At 45.3% G+C, this 16,069-nt stretch overlaps 2 protein-coding genes across 2 annotated transcripts in view; both read right to left on the bottom strand.

Annotated features, from left to right (window-relative positions):
- Positions 1-103: 103 nt before the first annotated feature.
- golga5 (golgin A5) lies at positions 104-5,110 on the bottom strand. The gene is made up of 13 exons (XM_024275169.2): positions 4,917-5,110; positions 3,187-3,819; positions 2,688-2,888; positions 2,382-2,601; positions 2,194-2,317; positions 1,923-2,126; positions 1,524-1,694; positions 1,324-1,452; positions 1,161-1,259; positions 864-1,086; positions 700-799; positions 572-635; positions 104-507 (listed from the first exon to the last, which is right to left on the bottom strand). Exons 2-13 carry the CDS (start codon positions 3,809-3,811, stop codon positions 430-432), a joined length of 2,238 nt encoding a protein of 745 aa, XP_024130937.1. The 5' UTR covers positions 3,812-3,819; positions 4,917-5,110; the 3' UTR covers positions 104-429.
- Positions 5,111-5,915: 805 nt separating this feature from the next.
- The window catches only part of rtf1 (RTF1 homolog, Paf1/RNA polymerase II complex component), an 11,898-nt gene continuing 1,744 nt past the window's right edge, over positions 5,916-16,069 (bottom strand). Inside the window, exons 2-18 of the mRNA XM_024275275.2 lie at positions 14,526-14,636; positions 14,307-14,451; positions 11,443-11,638; positions 11,242-11,359; positions 10,145-10,256; positions 9,936-10,074; positions 9,687-9,864; positions 9,530-9,612; positions 9,373-9,460; positions 9,191-9,298; positions 9,035-9,112; positions 8,748-8,869; positions 8,574-8,631; positions 8,412-8,489; positions 7,034-7,135; positions 6,779-6,893; positions 5,916-6,703 (exon numbers count right to left, since the gene is read on the bottom strand). Of these exons, the coding sequence (XP_024131043.1) occupies positions 6,597-6,703; positions 6,779-6,893; positions 7,034-7,135; positions 8,412-8,489; positions 8,574-8,631; positions 8,748-8,869; positions 9,035-9,112; positions 9,191-9,298; positions 9,373-9,460; positions 9,530-9,612; positions 9,687-9,864; positions 9,936-10,074; positions 10,145-10,256; positions 11,242-11,359; positions 11,443-11,638; positions 14,307-14,451; positions 14,526-14,636 (1,938 nt within the window). The 3' untranslated portion in view covers positions 5,916-6,596. The remainder of the gene's footprint in view (positions 6,704-6,778; positions 6,894-7,033; positions 7,136-8,411; positions 8,490-8,573; positions 8,632-8,747; positions 8,870-9,034; positions 9,113-9,190; positions 9,299-9,372; positions 9,461-9,529; positions 9,613-9,686; positions 9,865-9,935; positions 10,075-10,144; positions 10,257-11,241; positions 11,360-11,442; positions 11,639-14,306; positions 14,452-14,525; positions 14,637-16,069) is intronic.

Genomic DNA, 16,069 nt, shown 5'->3' with positions numbered 1-16,069 from the left:
AGCTGCCCTGATTACCAACCAGGTGAACGTTTGATCATCAGGACTCTTTTTCCATAGAAAGGATCAGTAACAACCAACAAAGAAACAAGAACCAGGCCCCACATTTTCTGGGCAGTTCCTCCAGAAACTGCATAGCGTCGTTTATTAAAAGACTCTGTTTTAAATACAACCTCTCAGGACACCAGAGAACTGAAAGAATAGAATCTGAAGAAGTTTGTATTTCCACCCTTTCAGGAGACAACCAACACAATAAACTGCTCTACACTTAAAACTCAACATTCTGATATCCGTCCTTATTTTAGAAACTGGAAATGAGTCCGAGTGAACCTCTTCATTTCATAGCATCTCTGTGCAAAATAAGGAATCCGTTCTCAGGGGGAGTCCGGATTCCAGCAGCTTCTGTACATTATTTTGAACGTGTAACGTCTTCTATCTGCCATCGGGGCGTCCGTGCATTTCAGGCGTGTACGTCAGCAGAACGATCATGACCCACAGGTGCAGAACCGCCTGAAACAGAAATCCGTTTCAGATCAAACTGTTCAACTGTCTCCGTTTTCCAGCAGAAACTCACCATGTAGAGAATAACAAAAACTCTGGCCATGGGGTAGCGCCTCAGGAAGATTCCCAGTCTTATGCTGCCGGAAGAAAAAACGTTTTGTCATCGTGGTTTCACCTCAAAAAGGTGCAGAAGCGGCTTACCTGAAGCGGTCGATGGTGCTCGCCGCCTTACGGACTTTCCCGTAAACTCCCGGAGCGTCGTGGTCACTGAACAGCACCGGCGAGTTCCTCTGCCGAGCTCCTGCGGTCACAGAAAGGTCACCAGCGCGCTCACAGAGCCGGTTTGAGGATCAGCATCTGTGTACCTGGACCCTCCAGGACGCTCATGTTGATGGCCGGCCCCCCGCTCGGCCCCCCCTGCGAGCTCTTCAGCTGCTGCTCCAGCCGCTCCAGCTGGAACACCAGGGAGCTCTTCTCGGTGCCGAGCGCCTCCAGCATGGTCTGCTTCTGGATCAGCGTCTCCGTCAGCTGGTGGAGCCGGTTCTCCAGCTCCGTCTGGCTGCTGCTGCTCAGAGTTTTGTTGGTCAGCTGATGTGGAGACAGAGCGGAGCGTCAGCGCGTCCCGACTCATCCGGACGCCGTTACAGAACCACGCAGCAAACCTGGTTCCTGAGTTTCTGGATTTCGTCTTCTCGGTCTCTGATCCGACTCTGCAGGGAGGTTTTGGTTCGGTGCTGCTCCTCCTCCAGATACTGCAGCTCCTGGAAACCAAACCGTTCTCCTCAGAACCGCTCAGACAGCAGCTCCACACAAGTCCTCTCCTACCTGTTTGCAGCGCTCTAGCTCCGCCTCCAGCTCCTGCTTGGCTCGACTCTGCGCCGCTTCCTGCTCCTGCAGGTGCATCTGCTGCTCCCGCCACGACTCCGCCTCCGCCAGAGCCTGAGCCTCCAGGTCCTGTGAGGACAATCGCACGGTCCCGTCACAGCTGAAACGTTTGAGGCCTTCGGGAAATCTAAGCCGCTCACCTGGACTTCGGCCCGCAGCGCGCTCACTTGACCCTGCAGCTTCTGGATCTCCTCCCTCTGAAGCTCCTTCTCGTGTCGCAGCTCCTCCATCTCCAGAACCAAAGTCCCGCTGCTGTCCGTCACGTCCAGACCAGAACCCTCCTTCAGGCTGTTGATCAGCTTCTCTTTGGACTTCAGGAACAGTTAGAACACCGAAGGAGGAGCAGAAAAAAACAAAATAAATGATCATCAACATCTTAGTTTTCTAATAAAAACTAGAAGTTTATATTCTGAGTTTGTATTTAAAGCCCCCCTTTTAGACTTTTTAACATCCCTAATTTTCAGGAGCGCTTCATCCAATGATCCGACTTCCTCCCTGATCATGTGACCCGTCTGAACCTGAAGGTCGGCGCTCCTCACCTGTAGGATGCGTGACGCTTTGCTCTTGTAGTCCTGGAACTCCTGCTTGGCGGCCTCGGCGGCGGCTCTGGCGCTCTTCGCCGCCTGCTGCAGCTCGTCGACCCGGAGTTTGTCCTCCATCGCCCGCCGCTCGGCCGCGGTCAGCGCCTCCGCCAGAGTCTGCCTCTCGGCCTCCAGCTTCCCCATGCGGCCGGCGTACTCCGTCTGCATGAGGACGGAGCGGTCGGGAAAACGCCAGATGGTTGGGAGGAAGCGGCGGAGGAACGCTCACCTGCATCTGCCGGTAGCTCTCCTGTTCCCTCCGGACCGTCGACTCCGCCTCCCGCAGCCTCTCCTGCATGGTCTGCAGCGCCTGCGAGTGCATGCTGCTGCCCTCCGTGTGGTCCTGCATGATTCTACAGGAAACAGATCTGAGACAACGATCTGAGGAGGATTGAATCCGCTCCAGCACATCGGTACCTGGACTTTTCCCTCTGGACTTCCTCCAGCGCAGCATTCCGGGATTTCAGAAGCTGATCGGCCTCGTCCAGTCTGACCTTCAGCACGGCCAGCTGAGCGTCTTTGGCGGCCAGAGCTTCACTGAGGTCATCGACCTGCGAGCGGAGATCTTGCAGCGTGCGGTCGTTCTGGGACTGCTCCGAGTTCCAGCGGTCGGCCCGCAGACGGGCCTGATTCAGCTCTGGGGGGGCGGAGGACAGAGGGGGGTGAGCTCAGAGAGCGGCGAGGGCTGACTGTGCGTCGCCGCCGCCGCCTGTTTGACCTCACCCTCCTGCAGGTCTTTGGCTCTCTGAATGACCGACGCCATCTCCTGGTTGAGGGACGCCACCTCGCTGCGCAGCAGCTGGTTCTCCAGACGCAGGCTGGACAGGACCTGGCTGGGGGGCTCCTCCGCGGGGGGAGGAGGGGTCCCGTGCTTGCTGGGGTCCTGAAGAAGAGCCAGGCTGGAGTCTGAACCCTCCGGTGTGTCTTCAGGGGGGAGAAGCACAGATTAGCCGGGTTTTACTGCTTTGGCTGTATTTAGTTTTGTGTATTTATTTCTGTCAGAGTGAGACTTCACTGTGTTTGTGGATCTCTGTGGTGTTTGTGTTTATTAATATATATCTTTTTTTAATCCTCTAATAGCAGATAAAGATGGCTGTTTTGAGAATTTTAAAAGTTGTCTTCGTCCACTTTCACCAACAATAAATGCATTCTGACTGAGAACGGACTCAGAGAGAAAATGTCTGATTTACACGCCAGAGTGTCGCCATTCCTCCTCACTCACCTTGAGTTTGTTCCTCTGAAGTTCGGATGCTGTGAGCGGACAGAGAGCTCATGCTGGACGCCCTGGAGACGCCGCGGGTGGACGGGGGCGTGGACGGCGCCGAAAACGTTGCCTGGACGCTGGTGGAAGGGGGAGGCGGGGTCGGGTTCTGCGGCTCGGAGATCGGAGCTGCCAGTTTCGCCAGATCCTTCCTTGAATCCCGCCGGCTGATTTCCGGAGGATCCGAGCTGTTCAGGAAGTCGAAGAGCATGTCGTCGTTCACGTCCTGCTCGCTCTTTTTGGGCCTCACAAAGCTGGAAGAGCTTTTGATGGAGTTGCTACTGCTGGTGCCAGAATTGGCGGCGTTACTGGGAACGTTGGCGGTCCCGGCCAGCAGGGTCGCACTGGACCTCTTGATGTTTCCCGCTGCAGCAGCAATGAAGCTCGACGCATCATGAGAGGATGACTGCGCGTCCGCTTTGACTGCAGCTGTAGAGATGAACTCGTCTCTGACAGCGGATTCCTGTTCGTACGGCGATGAAAAGGAGGTTCTGGTCTGGCTGGTGCTCAGAGCGGTCGCAGCTCCCTGGTCCACTTTATTCAGGAAGTCTTCTGCCTTTCCCGCCAGGTCCGTGAACCACGACATCTTGGTTCCTGATGGAAGAAACAAAGAGTTAAAACTGATTTACATCCCAGAATCCAGGGGGGCCAAACTCAATCTTACAAGGAGCCAAAATCCAAAACACACCTGAGGTCGCGGGTCGAACAGGATAAACATTTATTGAACTCTCTAAAACTAAATTTTTAAAACTTTAGAATCATAACTGTTTATCGTAAATATGAAATAGATATATAGCATTACCTGCAGTTATGTTATGCTTTTGTGAATGCTGTAAGCTTTATGTGGATGCTCAAGATACAAGTGATGATAGCTGAAGATGCTGAAATTGATAACTAAAAACGCTGAAGCTGATAGCTGAAAACGCAGAAACTTACAGCTGAAAACCTTGAAACTGATAGCTAAAAACACTGAAGCTGATGGCTGAAATGATGTTAACTAACTTTATCTTTTAAAAATGATGAAAGAACAACATTTTAAACTGAAAGATTAAGTCCAAAGTAAATGACGATTCACTAAAGAGTCTTTAAGACAAACAAAATCATCCAAAAGTCATACCAGCCTGAGCATGGTTTATACCAGACTTTAGGGAGGACATGAACGCACCATCAGGGCAAACAAACAAACAGAGCATCGAATGTAAACATGAAACCACCCAAAGTACACAAGACATGGAGATGAAACTGTCGTTCAGGGGACGAAGAACTTCTGTCTTTAACATAATCAAACTGTGATATTATTACATTTCATTTGTTCAAACAACAAAAATGTGTTTTTGACTAAGAAAACATATGTTCATGCTAAAAAAAAATGCTTGAAAGCAACATTATTCCATTCTAAATGTATTTAATCCGTCTGGATGTTTAAACTAACAGGATAACAGCAGCTCTGGAGCAGGTTTCCCTGCAGCTGCGATGCTAACAGGCCGGATTTCTGCCTTCAGCGACACCAGCTTCACTCTGAAATATGGAAAAGTGTTAACGGAACTGTAGCAGAAGGCAGCAGCAAATACAAACCCACATTAAAGCGACTCTATCGAGTCTGTTTGGGAGAAACTCTGTCACAGCTGCAGCTAACATGCTAGCTGGCTAGCTAGTGGCTAAAGAAAAGAGAAGAAAAGCTGAGAACGTACCGCGAGGACTAAAGGATAAATCTCTGTCTCTGCTCAGAGGAAACCCGCTCCAGTTTAACTCCTAAACACCAACAAGAGCTTTAACTTTAAACACCTGATGAAAGTCATCATCGAGGAGGATTTTAGCTACATTCTCAATACGTGGACCCGGAAACGTTCTAGGACCCCAAACAGTGTGTCCTCGGAGAAGCCTGACCAGAAATCAACTGTTTAATAGTAAATATTTAAATGTATTCTGTTTGATATCAAGCAAAACGACAAAAATATTATGGGTTAAACAACAGAGTGTGCAGGGGAAAAATAGTTAAATTAAGTAGTATTTAATACACAAGTTATAGCACTATAAATAATCTTTGCTTAAACTTTTTGAATGACATACTTGGAGTCAAAAACAATATTTTACTCTGTTGATGCCAAAGAGAACAAATTACTTCTAAAAAAAAAACAAGTAATAAAAGTGGGATTTATTTTAAATGATAGGCAATCTTTATGTCCAGTCAGTCACAGGAAAAAGTACTTCTGTTTAAGTCTGAATCACAAAATGTGTTTTTTAAACCACTTAATGTTTTTAAAGCCTTTTAAAAATATTCATATTCCGGTAGATTGATTTTCATAATTTTTCAGCTTTATCTTTAGTTCAAACCAAATGTATTCTTAAAATTCTCTCTGATCTGTGAAGGCTCAAAAACTGTCAACAACAATCAGATAAATCTTTTATTGAGCCAACTACTTTGATAAAATTAAGATTTTCAATGCGTTTGTTTTTGTGTAGTTGATTCATAAAGTAAAATTACTAAAAGAAAATGTTTTGCATTAGATGATCTGTAAGAAAATTGTTTGTGAAGGTAAAACCTCTAAAACGTCTCTGCCAATTAACAATCTTTAATAACGTAAGAAACAATCAAACACTATTTAAAATACTACAGTTTTATAGTTGATTAAGCCAATATTTGGAGTGAATTCATTTCCATCCATTTGAATCATAATCAGACACAGAAATTATGAAACAGCGCCTTTTTATTATTTTTTTCCCGCATCACTCCAAAATGCTTATTTACACGGCATGCCACATCAATACAGGACCTGACTATGGACACAATCGATAACATGTATAATCTGCTCTGGAAGTCCAGGAGGAGTTTCTCCCAAAAAAAAAAAAAAAACCTCAAGCAGAGAAAACAGAAACTGAGCAACGTTTGATCACCAGACCAGCCATAGAAAGAGTTCTGCTCAAACCGTCTGAGGCGGCAGAGGAGCCGCTGCCAAAATCCACCAGCATGTTCAGTCTCAGATGGACTACGAGGAGAGATGATCGGAAAGATTTACAAAAGGATTTCGTCGTTGGTGAGAAGCTCGCAGATTCCGTCAGTGGTTCAAAAACAAAAAAAGGCTCAACAACGTAAATCTTGTGGGACAGCATCTTTGTCGTCCTTTCGGAGGAAGGGGGCGTGTCCTCTGACGGAGCGACAGGATGGAGGGATGAGGGGAGAACTGCATACAGGAGCTTCACTGTCTGATAAAAAAGTTTCTGGTGAGGAAAAGCGTCTTTGTTCAGTTTGTATTTCCTCGTTTCAGTCCATCGGATCAACATTCAAACGCTCTTGGAGTCATTCTTGAGTAAACACACACTCGCTCTCACACACACAGCCAACGCGGCGTCCCGACGAAGCTCCGCCCAGCTTAGATGAGGCCCCTCCTCTTCTTGTAGTCCTCCAGGTTGAGCGACCTGCGCGGCGCTCCGTCCTTCACGGGCAGAGCGTTGGAGCTGACCGACAGCGACTTGGCCTCTGAGGGAAAGAGCCACAGCGTTACTGACGGACGCCACGCGTCTGTGCGAGGACAGAACCGTCTGGAAGCTTCACCTGCGTTAGGAACCTGCAGGTCGATCTTAACGTCAAAGTCGTGGACTTTAAACAAGTCTTCGGAGAGGTCTGTGGTTGGCTTCGGTACATCTTTATCTTTTGGACTCGCTTGATCCTGGAAAAAGAAAAAGATCTGTAGGAGCTTTTCACCTCCACGGGAAACATCCCAACCTTCGGTTCTCCTGGAGTTCTCCAGAATGACCCGATCAGAACCTCCTCTGAGTATCGAGTCAGCAGGACGCGTGCTGGACTCACCGGCTTGTTCTTCTCGGCGCTGGAGGGATCCGGTCCCGACCCAGAGCCGTACTTCTGGTTCAGGTGAGCCAGAATAGCCGCGTGGACTGACGGATCTCTGGCCTGCAGACCAACGGAGAGCAGATTATAAACGCAGAAGGAAATAAAAGTCTTCAACCAGATAGAATCTGAATCTACAAACATCACAGAGCAGCAGGACAATCAAAGTTCAATAATATCTGATCATGTCAGAATAAAACAGTAAAGATTAAAAGAAAAACAAGTAAGGTTTTATTAAAGTCTAACCAGAACTAGTGAACAGTTTAAACCAGTGCTCCTCAACCTCTGGGTCGTTGATAAACACGACAACTTAGATAGTTTCACTTTTTCTTTCATTTCTGATACTGAAGGAAGTTTTATTTTGAAAAACTATCGGATCCTGTCTACCGCGTCCGTCTGACTCACTCTTTTCAAGACCTTCGCCTCGGTTATCTGTCCTAAATACGCTTGCTAGTCATCTGACCGCCAAATTAAAAGCACAAAGCTAATAAAAAACAAACAGAGAAGGGTCCTCACCTTCAAAATAAAATAAAAGCTGCTATATACAGAAAAAAAAAACAGACGTTTTCTTTAAATATGGATTTTAGCAACAGCTGCTCCCACGTACCAAACTCCCTTTGCTCTAAAATTATATTTAAGCTAATTATTAAGTTACATTCACAACAGATTCATGTTGATTCTTATATTTAGAAAATACCAGTTTGATGACGTTTAGTCTGTCACACTATAAAGGGCCTCTGCCACGACAAAAATCTTCTTTTTTGAGCTTTTTAATCCTAACTCTTCATCATGTTCACACATCTGAGTTTTCATCTCTCCCAACCCACAAAAACGAGTGGGTCCTCACATTGTGACATCACCAAGTGGGGAACCGCCCCTTCCAGGAAGCGTCTGCTCTGCCAGCTCCGCCCCCAGTCTAACACACTTTCTCAGTGGAGCTAACGGGGATTGATAAAATCATTTTGGATATTTTTGTGGGGGAAACACGAAGCCGAGCCGACTCTAAAATGATGTCATGAAACGGGCGGTACCCAGAAAGAGAGAAAGGCGGAGCCTCAGAGATCGGGGCATCTTACTTCTGGATAAGAAAAGACTAAGAGTTCATGAAAATAACTAATATTTGATAAATAATTAGTTCTTTAGTGTGCCAAAGATCATATATATGGGTATAGTTTACTCTGATAGGCTAGAATAGCATGATTCTTATTCATATCAGCTTTTTAGCATCTTTGCTGACATGACAGATAATAGATAAACTCACTGTCAGGTTTTATGTAATAGTTTCACATTTATTACACTTTAAGAACAACATTTCTAAAGAAGAATGAGAGACGCTCACGTTGGACACCATGGTGGGTTTGCATTGTCTTCGCGTGAAAGGATCCATCTGCTGGTTTTTGGCGTTCTGACCTTCAGCCTAGAAGATAAAAACAGAATTTGAGGAACGTTTTTGTGACAGAAATGAAGGTGAGACGGACACGTTTTTGCAGAGGACCCTCACCACCAGAGCTTTCTCTGACTCAACGATGTTCCAGCTTCTGTTCCTCTGGTTGATGTAGCTGCAGGACACAAACAGGATGTTTTTAAAGATGACCGTGAACATTTTAGCTCCGAGTTCTGACATCTTTGGTCCTCGATGGCAAACATGCTACTGAAATGTCACGAAAGCTCCAACCTGATAGCGGAGATGCTCTTGGTCCTCTGTCGGTCCAGCGCCTCCGCTCTCTCCTCCAGCTCGTTCAGCTCGTCTTGGATCACCTTGACTTTCTCGCCGTCTCCGTTCTCCTCGGCCATGGCCTTCAGAACACACAAACCCAATCAGAGCAGGTTTTCAGCAAGAAGATCGTTTTCACAGATTTCAGTTAGAGGTGTTTGACATAAATGGATCATTTTGTAAGTTTACTCTCAAGCCTTTGTCATTCAGTCCCAGTCTAAGATGTCTCTGCTGCAAAAAAGACTCACCTTGTCTTTGAGCAGCTGCGTTTTCTTCATGGCGTAGTTCGGTGGAGCTTTCCGGAAACGGTCCTTCTCTTTCACGATCTGCAGAGCAAAAGAACAGACCCAGTTTTCCCAGCAGCTCCTTCAGGATGTGGAGATCTGGGATGGGATCCCGCTCACATCCTCGATGTCTTTGTCGTTGAACTTGTAGTTGACGGCCTCCTTGATGGACTGCTCCTTCTTGGTGATCTCGTCCAGCGTTGGAACCTGCATCCCGGCGATGATCATCTGCAAGACACCAAAGCGTTCTGTTGGACTGAACCGCGCTCGGGTTCTGGCGTCTCCGTGTTTCATCTCCTCACCGCCTCTTTCCACTTCATGAATTCGCTTTCTGTGAACTCCTGGTTGGATACGAACTCCAGCCGGAAGACCCGGGTGTCTGCGCCGTGCCTAAAGGATCAGGACTTCAGGATCAGGAAGTTCAGTCAGGAAACGATTCGTCAGACGGTTTCCACACACCTCAGCTGCAGTCCCTTGTTTGTCCGCGTGGATCCCAGTTGGTAAACTTTGGCGGTCTCCACCACATTCACGATCTCAGCAACCTTCATGACAGAAGAGGCGGAGTCAAACCTGCACCTGTGTCTGCGCCGCGGCTTTAGCCTGAGCGCCGGCTCACCCTGTAAACCGGCTTGCTGCTGCTGTTCCCGATCCCTATCCGGACGAAGCAGCCGGTCACCGTCTTGGCGAAGAAGGGCATGTGGCACCAGCGCTCCAGCTTGTGTCTGGACAGGCGGATGCGGTTGAGTTCTTCCGGAAGGGAAACCGGCTGCGACTTCGGAGGAGTCTCTTCTTTCCTGAGGGCAGAGCGTGGACCGGTGAGGTTTGACGGACCGCTGAGACACCGGGATGAAGAGGAGGTACTCACTCGTCATCATCGAAGGACGAGGAGCGCGAGCTGCGGTCGCTTTTCACCGATGACTTGTCGTCGTCTTCCTCCTCTTCCTCCTCGTCGTCAGAGTAGACCTCGCTGGTCTTCAGCGGCTCGCGTTTGGCCAGCAGTTCGGCTGGAAAAGTTCCCGGTTAAACTCGAGCTCTGACGGAAGGACGCGTCCCACCGCGGGAATGCCAACTCACCCGTTTTGTTTTTCTTCTTCTCCCGTTCGGCCTTCAGCTCCTCCATGGCCTGAGACTTTTTGTCCAGCTTCTCGTCGCGCTTGGACCGTCTCTCTTTGTTGTGCGACATCACCTGCAGATTAAAACAGCGTCTTCACTGCAGGAAATCTCAGCCGTAACGTTTGGAGCCGACGCTGTTCAGCTGTGAGATCAGAATCAAACTCCGTCTGAAATCAACTTCTTTGATATTCTCTGACTGACATTTTATTGAAGTAAAGAGAGAATCTGGAAACTATTTGTAGCTTTTTGAGTTTCATTTATTTGAATAAATAAGGCGGAAGAGCGTCAATCAGACGGCTGTAACGCTATAAAGGGCGGAGCCAGACGGAGCTGACTACTATTAGAAATCCAACAACGAGGAAACCAATCGATGTTTTATGTTGGGATGGGGCCGACATGAATTCTCTAGAACTACGAGGACCGGAGGGTCTATAAAACTGCAGAAACTCAGCGGTTATCCGCGGAAGTCCCGCCCACCGCCACCTGTGAGTTAATTCCAGCTGAACAGAACACCTGAAATCCAGCTGGATCCCTGGAGGCTGAAGCCACATAAAGATCTCATCATGGAGCTGTGAGGTCTGTGATGTTCCTCCATCAACACAAACTGTTCAGAAACCTGTGAATTTAACCTGGATTTTTTCAGTATTTTCATTCAATAACATGTTGATTAGTTTGTTGACAACATTTGTTCTTGTTTTTATGAAATTACTCCTTAAACTTTCATTCTATGTTGTAAAAACAGTTTGTTGAATATTTTTGGGGTTTTCACAGCAAAATGAATATTTTTTTCCAGACGGAATTTTCTGTTTTTGCATCATTTTATGTCTAGTGTGTGAATATAAATGGAAAAATGGCTAAATAAAGATAGTGTCACTGAGGTGAGGTCGTGCTGATTAAAATGAAACCAAATAAGCAGCCTAGTTGATAATAGAGGTAAATAAAAGCAAACAAAAGTGAGTTTTAGGCCCTCAAAGGGTTAAAGTAAAATCAATAAACAGACGCCTGTCAGTCATTTTTGATTTTAGAGGTTCAGATATTCATAAATCAGTCGAGCTCACCACTTGAGCGTCCTGAACCTGAGATTGTTTCTTCTTTTCCTGCTCTTCCTCTTGTTTCTTCTTCTTCTCCTCTTTTTCCCTCTTCTTTGCGGTCTTCAGCTTCTGCTTGATTTCAAACCTTCAGGAAAACAAAACTTTAAATTAAAAAACCCTTTTGTTCTGATGAACGCCGCTAAAGACGTCCGACCTCTGGACACTCACCGTCTCTTCAGCACCTCCCTCTTCTCGATCCTGTTGAACAGCTCCTGCTCCCTCTCCTTCTCCGTCATCTGCTCCAGGCGCGCTCGGTCTTCGGCGTCGCCCATCAGGTCGTCGTCGTAGCCGTCCCTGAACTCGTCGTCCTCCGAGGAGTCCGAGTCGGAGGACGAACTGTTGATCTCTGAATCCGACACTTCGCCTGGAGGATTTAAAAATCATCATCAGCGATTTTAAAGGAACATTGGTCTAAATTCTAAATTCAAATTCAAACATTTCTATTTATCCCAGAGGAGAAATTCTGTTTGAGCTCCAGAGAGTACATCACACGATACAGTACAGTACTATAACTCAGTACGAGGACAGTACATGTAAAGCAGCTGCTCTGGGGTCAGAAGATGCAGAATTTAGGAGGAATTCTGATCACATAAAGTGTTCTGATCAGCTGCTCAATGATTTCTGAGCAGACTTTAACTACAGTGTGAGACGATTTTATCTCTGTACGGTCAGTGAGTGAAACCAGCAGACGGATGATTTGAACTTTCTCAGGGCGGTTTCCCTCCGACTGTTGAAACGGCCTCAGTGTTGGAGGAGAATGAATCTTAATTTCCTGGGTAAGAAAGACTTCTTCATGAGGTTTGTTGACATTTTAAGTTCCTCCATGATTGATTTTATGTGATCTTTAGTGAACTTATAGTTCCAGCAAAGCGTCAGTGATTGGTCACCTCTTTCATGGCTCCAGGATATGGAAGCCAAAAACGACCTGCCCTGCTTTTTATTTATTTTGTAATTAATTTCTCATTTTAACGAGATGATCAAGAACCTCTTCCTCCATGAAGACACCGAGACGTTACCTGTTTTAAGTCTCTTTATTTTGTGGTTAACAACAAAAACAGTAGAAGAAAATACTCCACAAAAGTTGTTTTTTGGTCTATTTTGATTTATTAGTGGGTCTATGTTCCATAAACGCCTTCAGTCCGTCTCATGCACCAGCTCTCCGTCCCTAAAACCTCCGAGCTAACAGGTTCATTGACCCCAGGATGCCGAGCGTTTCTGCGTGCTGCGTTCACTGAGCTCCGGACATCAGCAGCTGAACAAAGCAGTTTATCAGAGAAAATGTCAAATACCAGCACTGATCCATTTAAAATTTATTGATTTAATAGTGTCTACATTTTTCTGATAATCTGCTTTGTTTAGCTGAAGGTTTATAAAAATGACAAAAGTATTTTAGTGGACTGAGCTGGGCTGAGTGGCTGTTTGGGTTCCCTTATGTCTGGAGTTCAGTGAACGCACCACGTCAATCAGCCTGTTTGTTTGTAGGTTTTAGGGAAATAAAGAGACGGAGTGAAGGAGCGTAGACCCACAAATAATATTCTTGATATTTATAACATTAATATTTATCAAATTTGCATTTTTGTGTATAAAATTGTATTTAATAGAATTGCTATTCCTGACCATTTTATACGAGGAAAACAAACAAAGTTTGTTATAGCGAGATATTATCTCAATAGAACGAGAAAACAAACTTTGTTTTCTGGTTATAAGAAGATCATTCATCGTTATATTGAGATAATATCTCTTTATAACAAGAAAACAAACGAACAAAGATAAAAAGTGGGCCAGGCCGCATCAGGAGGATTCTTCAGTTTAATGTCAGACAATATTTTCATGATGGCCTGAAGTGAGCGTCTGATTTTGTCATCATGTTTCCCTAAACTTTTGAGTGTAAAGTTTATTTTCTTGTGTAAGAATTTCCCAACTGTTTTAAACTTTATTTTCACACTAGAGTTCATGTAGGAACAATTAAAATGTGATTTAGATTTTCCTAAACTGATAAACAATCTAAATAGAAACAAAACATATCAGGTCCAAACTTCAGCATCGTCTGACTTTTAAGGAGCAACGAAAACTAGAAACTAAAACTGAAATTTTCTAATAAACGTCAATCCACCGTTTGAACAACTTTATTAGCAACATCCTGATAACAGTAGACAGCCGGTTTATGAATATTCTGCATCTTTATTATTAGGGCCGTTTAGTTTACATTATTAGTCGATGTGCGTCACAGTCTCGGCCCAGGGGCCAGATCCGGAGGATCATTTTATTTTATTTTTATTGAAAAACTGTCACAATAAATCCTTATTTGGAGAAAACTCTCCTGCTTTCATCTGTTAAACACAGATGTCTTTTATTTTGAAGTGGAAAGTTCTTCTATTTCCTCTTTTCTGCCAAAAGAAACTTTCCAAAAATGTTTGCTTTTTTTGCTAACTCTGTTAGCTTAGACGTTAGTGTTCGGAGCAGCCGCTTTAACAGAGTACCGGATGGATTTCTGACACGAGACCGAGCGACTTCAGACATGTCAAGAATGAGTCGGACGTGGTGGAGAGAAACCAGCAGTTTTTCAAAATAAAACTTCCCTCGGAATCAGAAATAAAACTGAAATAATGCAGGTTGTGCTTTTTTTCTCTAAGGCCCGGTACCAACCGTCCCACGGACCGGTACCACTCGGTGTTATCTCATGGACCGGTACCGGTCTGTGGTCCTCTAACTGTTAGAAAGGTGTTTCCTGATCCATGCATTCAAACAGGTGAGGTTGCCATAGTTACATGCAGAAACAGTCATTTTGGGGTTTACGGTGTTGCCATGGAAAGCAGAAGCAAACGGATTACGTGCTGGGTGGCGTGCCGGCTGGGATAACACGGATGAGAGATTGAGTCATGTAATCCTGAACATCTGAAGTATTTGAGGATCTGCTTTGGAGTAATCTGCCTTCTTCCCGTGTCTGTTCTGACTGACCCGAGGACAGGAGGATGCTAAATTCTGATCAGAAAAGCCTGTTTTCAGGGCGTGGTCTCGTTACAAACACCCACCCTCCTCTGGAGCGGAGCTGTCCCCCGAGCTGCCTCCATCCGAGCTGCCAGAAGCTTTGTTGACCTTCTTCTTCGTAGTGCTCTTCTTCTCAGAACCTTTGCCGGGCTTGACCTTCTTTTTCCCTTTGGTGCCGCCGACAGTCCACTGTGAGAGGAGGAAGACGTTGTCTCAGTACAGATCGGCAGCCTCTGAGTGAGCAGAGGGGTGGATGTTATCACCTCATCGTCGCTGTCGGACGTTTCTGAGTCTGTGGATGCTGCTGGTTTGCTGACCGGCTCCTCCTGCTCGCCTGAATCCACCCGCTTCCTCTTCGCTAGAGACAGCAGCTCCTGGAAAAGAAAGAAACATCCGCCATCGAAACTAAAGGTTACAAAAAGCAAAACGATCAAAAGCTGAAGAATAGAGACCAGTGGGATGTTCACAGGGAACGTTACATTCCTGTTTGAGTAGAAAAGGCACGAAAATCCTGAGAAATACTGAAGAGGAAGAGCATCTCCATGGAGAGGAATAAACGGCACACCTGAGCTCTTTCCTGACATCGCTAATAAAAGTTAAACAAAGACAATCGTGTTGGTTTGCTGTCCCACAGCTCAGATTGTTTCAGTTATTCCAGAATTTATGTGGAACTGAAAACTTTAAAGTTTGAGATTTCTCTGGATAAAAACAAACGACAAGATTGAACTGAAGTCTTTTTCTCCAGAGTCTGTGACGGGTCATTTCATTGAAGTCTCTCTCCGATCATCCTCTGATCTGTTTCCAAACAGTTGCTAGTGGTCTTTTCATGATGACGATGCTGTTTTCAGCCTGAATCTAAAAAACGGAGTCATTTTCTAGGACATAGTTTCTGCAGAGCGGCAGGAGTTCATTAGAAATTCACCTCTACGTTGTGGAGCGCGGAGCAGCCCCATCCCCCCTTTCCCATCACCCATCTGTTGCTAGCTTACAGCCCCTCACACCTCAAAGCTATTAGCAGTACAACACAAACAGTAGCAATATTATATCCAGTTCTGATCCAGATTCCGGCTCAAACGAGGAAAACAAAGACGTTCATGGATCTATTCGTCTGCATCAGAATGGGGCGGAGCAGCGAGCTTGTGGCCCCGCCCAGAAAGTTTTCTGTGTCAAATACGATCTTTTCAAACAGCATTTTTTTGTCTGCTTCTTATTCAGAATTTTAATAAAGAAATACCAAGAAATGCAATTTTAAGCTTAATTTTTTTAGATGTCATCAGAAAAATGCAAATACATCATTTTTACAAGAGCGGGGCTTCAAAGTTCAAATAGAACAGCTGGTGATGCAACTTCAAAGCCAAAATAAATACATAAATGTGGAATAATAGTGTATTTAAATATTGAGAAAACATAAAGACTGATATAAAACATGAGAGATTTAAACCACAGGTGGGATGGAAAGATGCTGGCTGTCCATCGCTCCATACATTTATCACACAATAATTACACTCAATAAATAGACATTGGAAAAAGGCATCAGACATCTCAGAGAAAAAGTGAGATAAAAAATTGAGATGCTCATTTCAGTGATATCTCCTCTTTCTCCTTCCCTCCACAATACAGAGTTTTGTCATCTAGAGAAGAATGTTAACTCCAGAACTTTATAACAGAAACACCACAGACCTAAAACCATTTTGTTTAATTTTAAGTCTCCCTATAACAAAAAGAAAACATTCCCAGTAGTGTTCTAATCATGATTATGAAGTCATAAATGTTTTGAAAAAACATTTTTCATGTTGATCTGAAGCTT

The sequence above is a fragment of the Oryzias melastigma genome, linkage group LG22 (assembly GCF_002922805.2).
Source record: "Oryzias melastigma strain HK-1 linkage group LG22, ASM292280v2, whole genome shotgun sequence".
NCBI lineage: Eukaryota > Metazoa > Chordata > Actinopteri > Beloniformes > Adrianichthyidae > Oryzias > Oryzias melastigma.
Note: the sequence above shows the minus strand (reverse complement) of the source record. Positions and strands in the feature narration are given on the sequence as shown.

What these genes read in the sequence shown, in the direction of transcription:
- golga5 (XM_024275169.2), bottom strand. Translation starts at nt 3,811, where the DNA reads ATGTCGTGGTTCACGGACCTGGCGGGAAAGGCAGAAGACTTCCTGAAT. An exon ending in TCCAGAAACTCAGGAACCAG is followed by an intron (nt 1,087 to 1,160) that starts GTTTGCTGCGTG and finishes TCTCCACATCAG; the next exon opens with CTGACCAACAAAACTCTGAG. An exon ending in AGCACCATCGACCGCTTCAG is followed by an intron (nt 636 to 699) that starts GTAAGCCGCTTC and finishes TTCTTCCGGCAG; the next exon opens with CATAAGACTGGGAATCTTCC.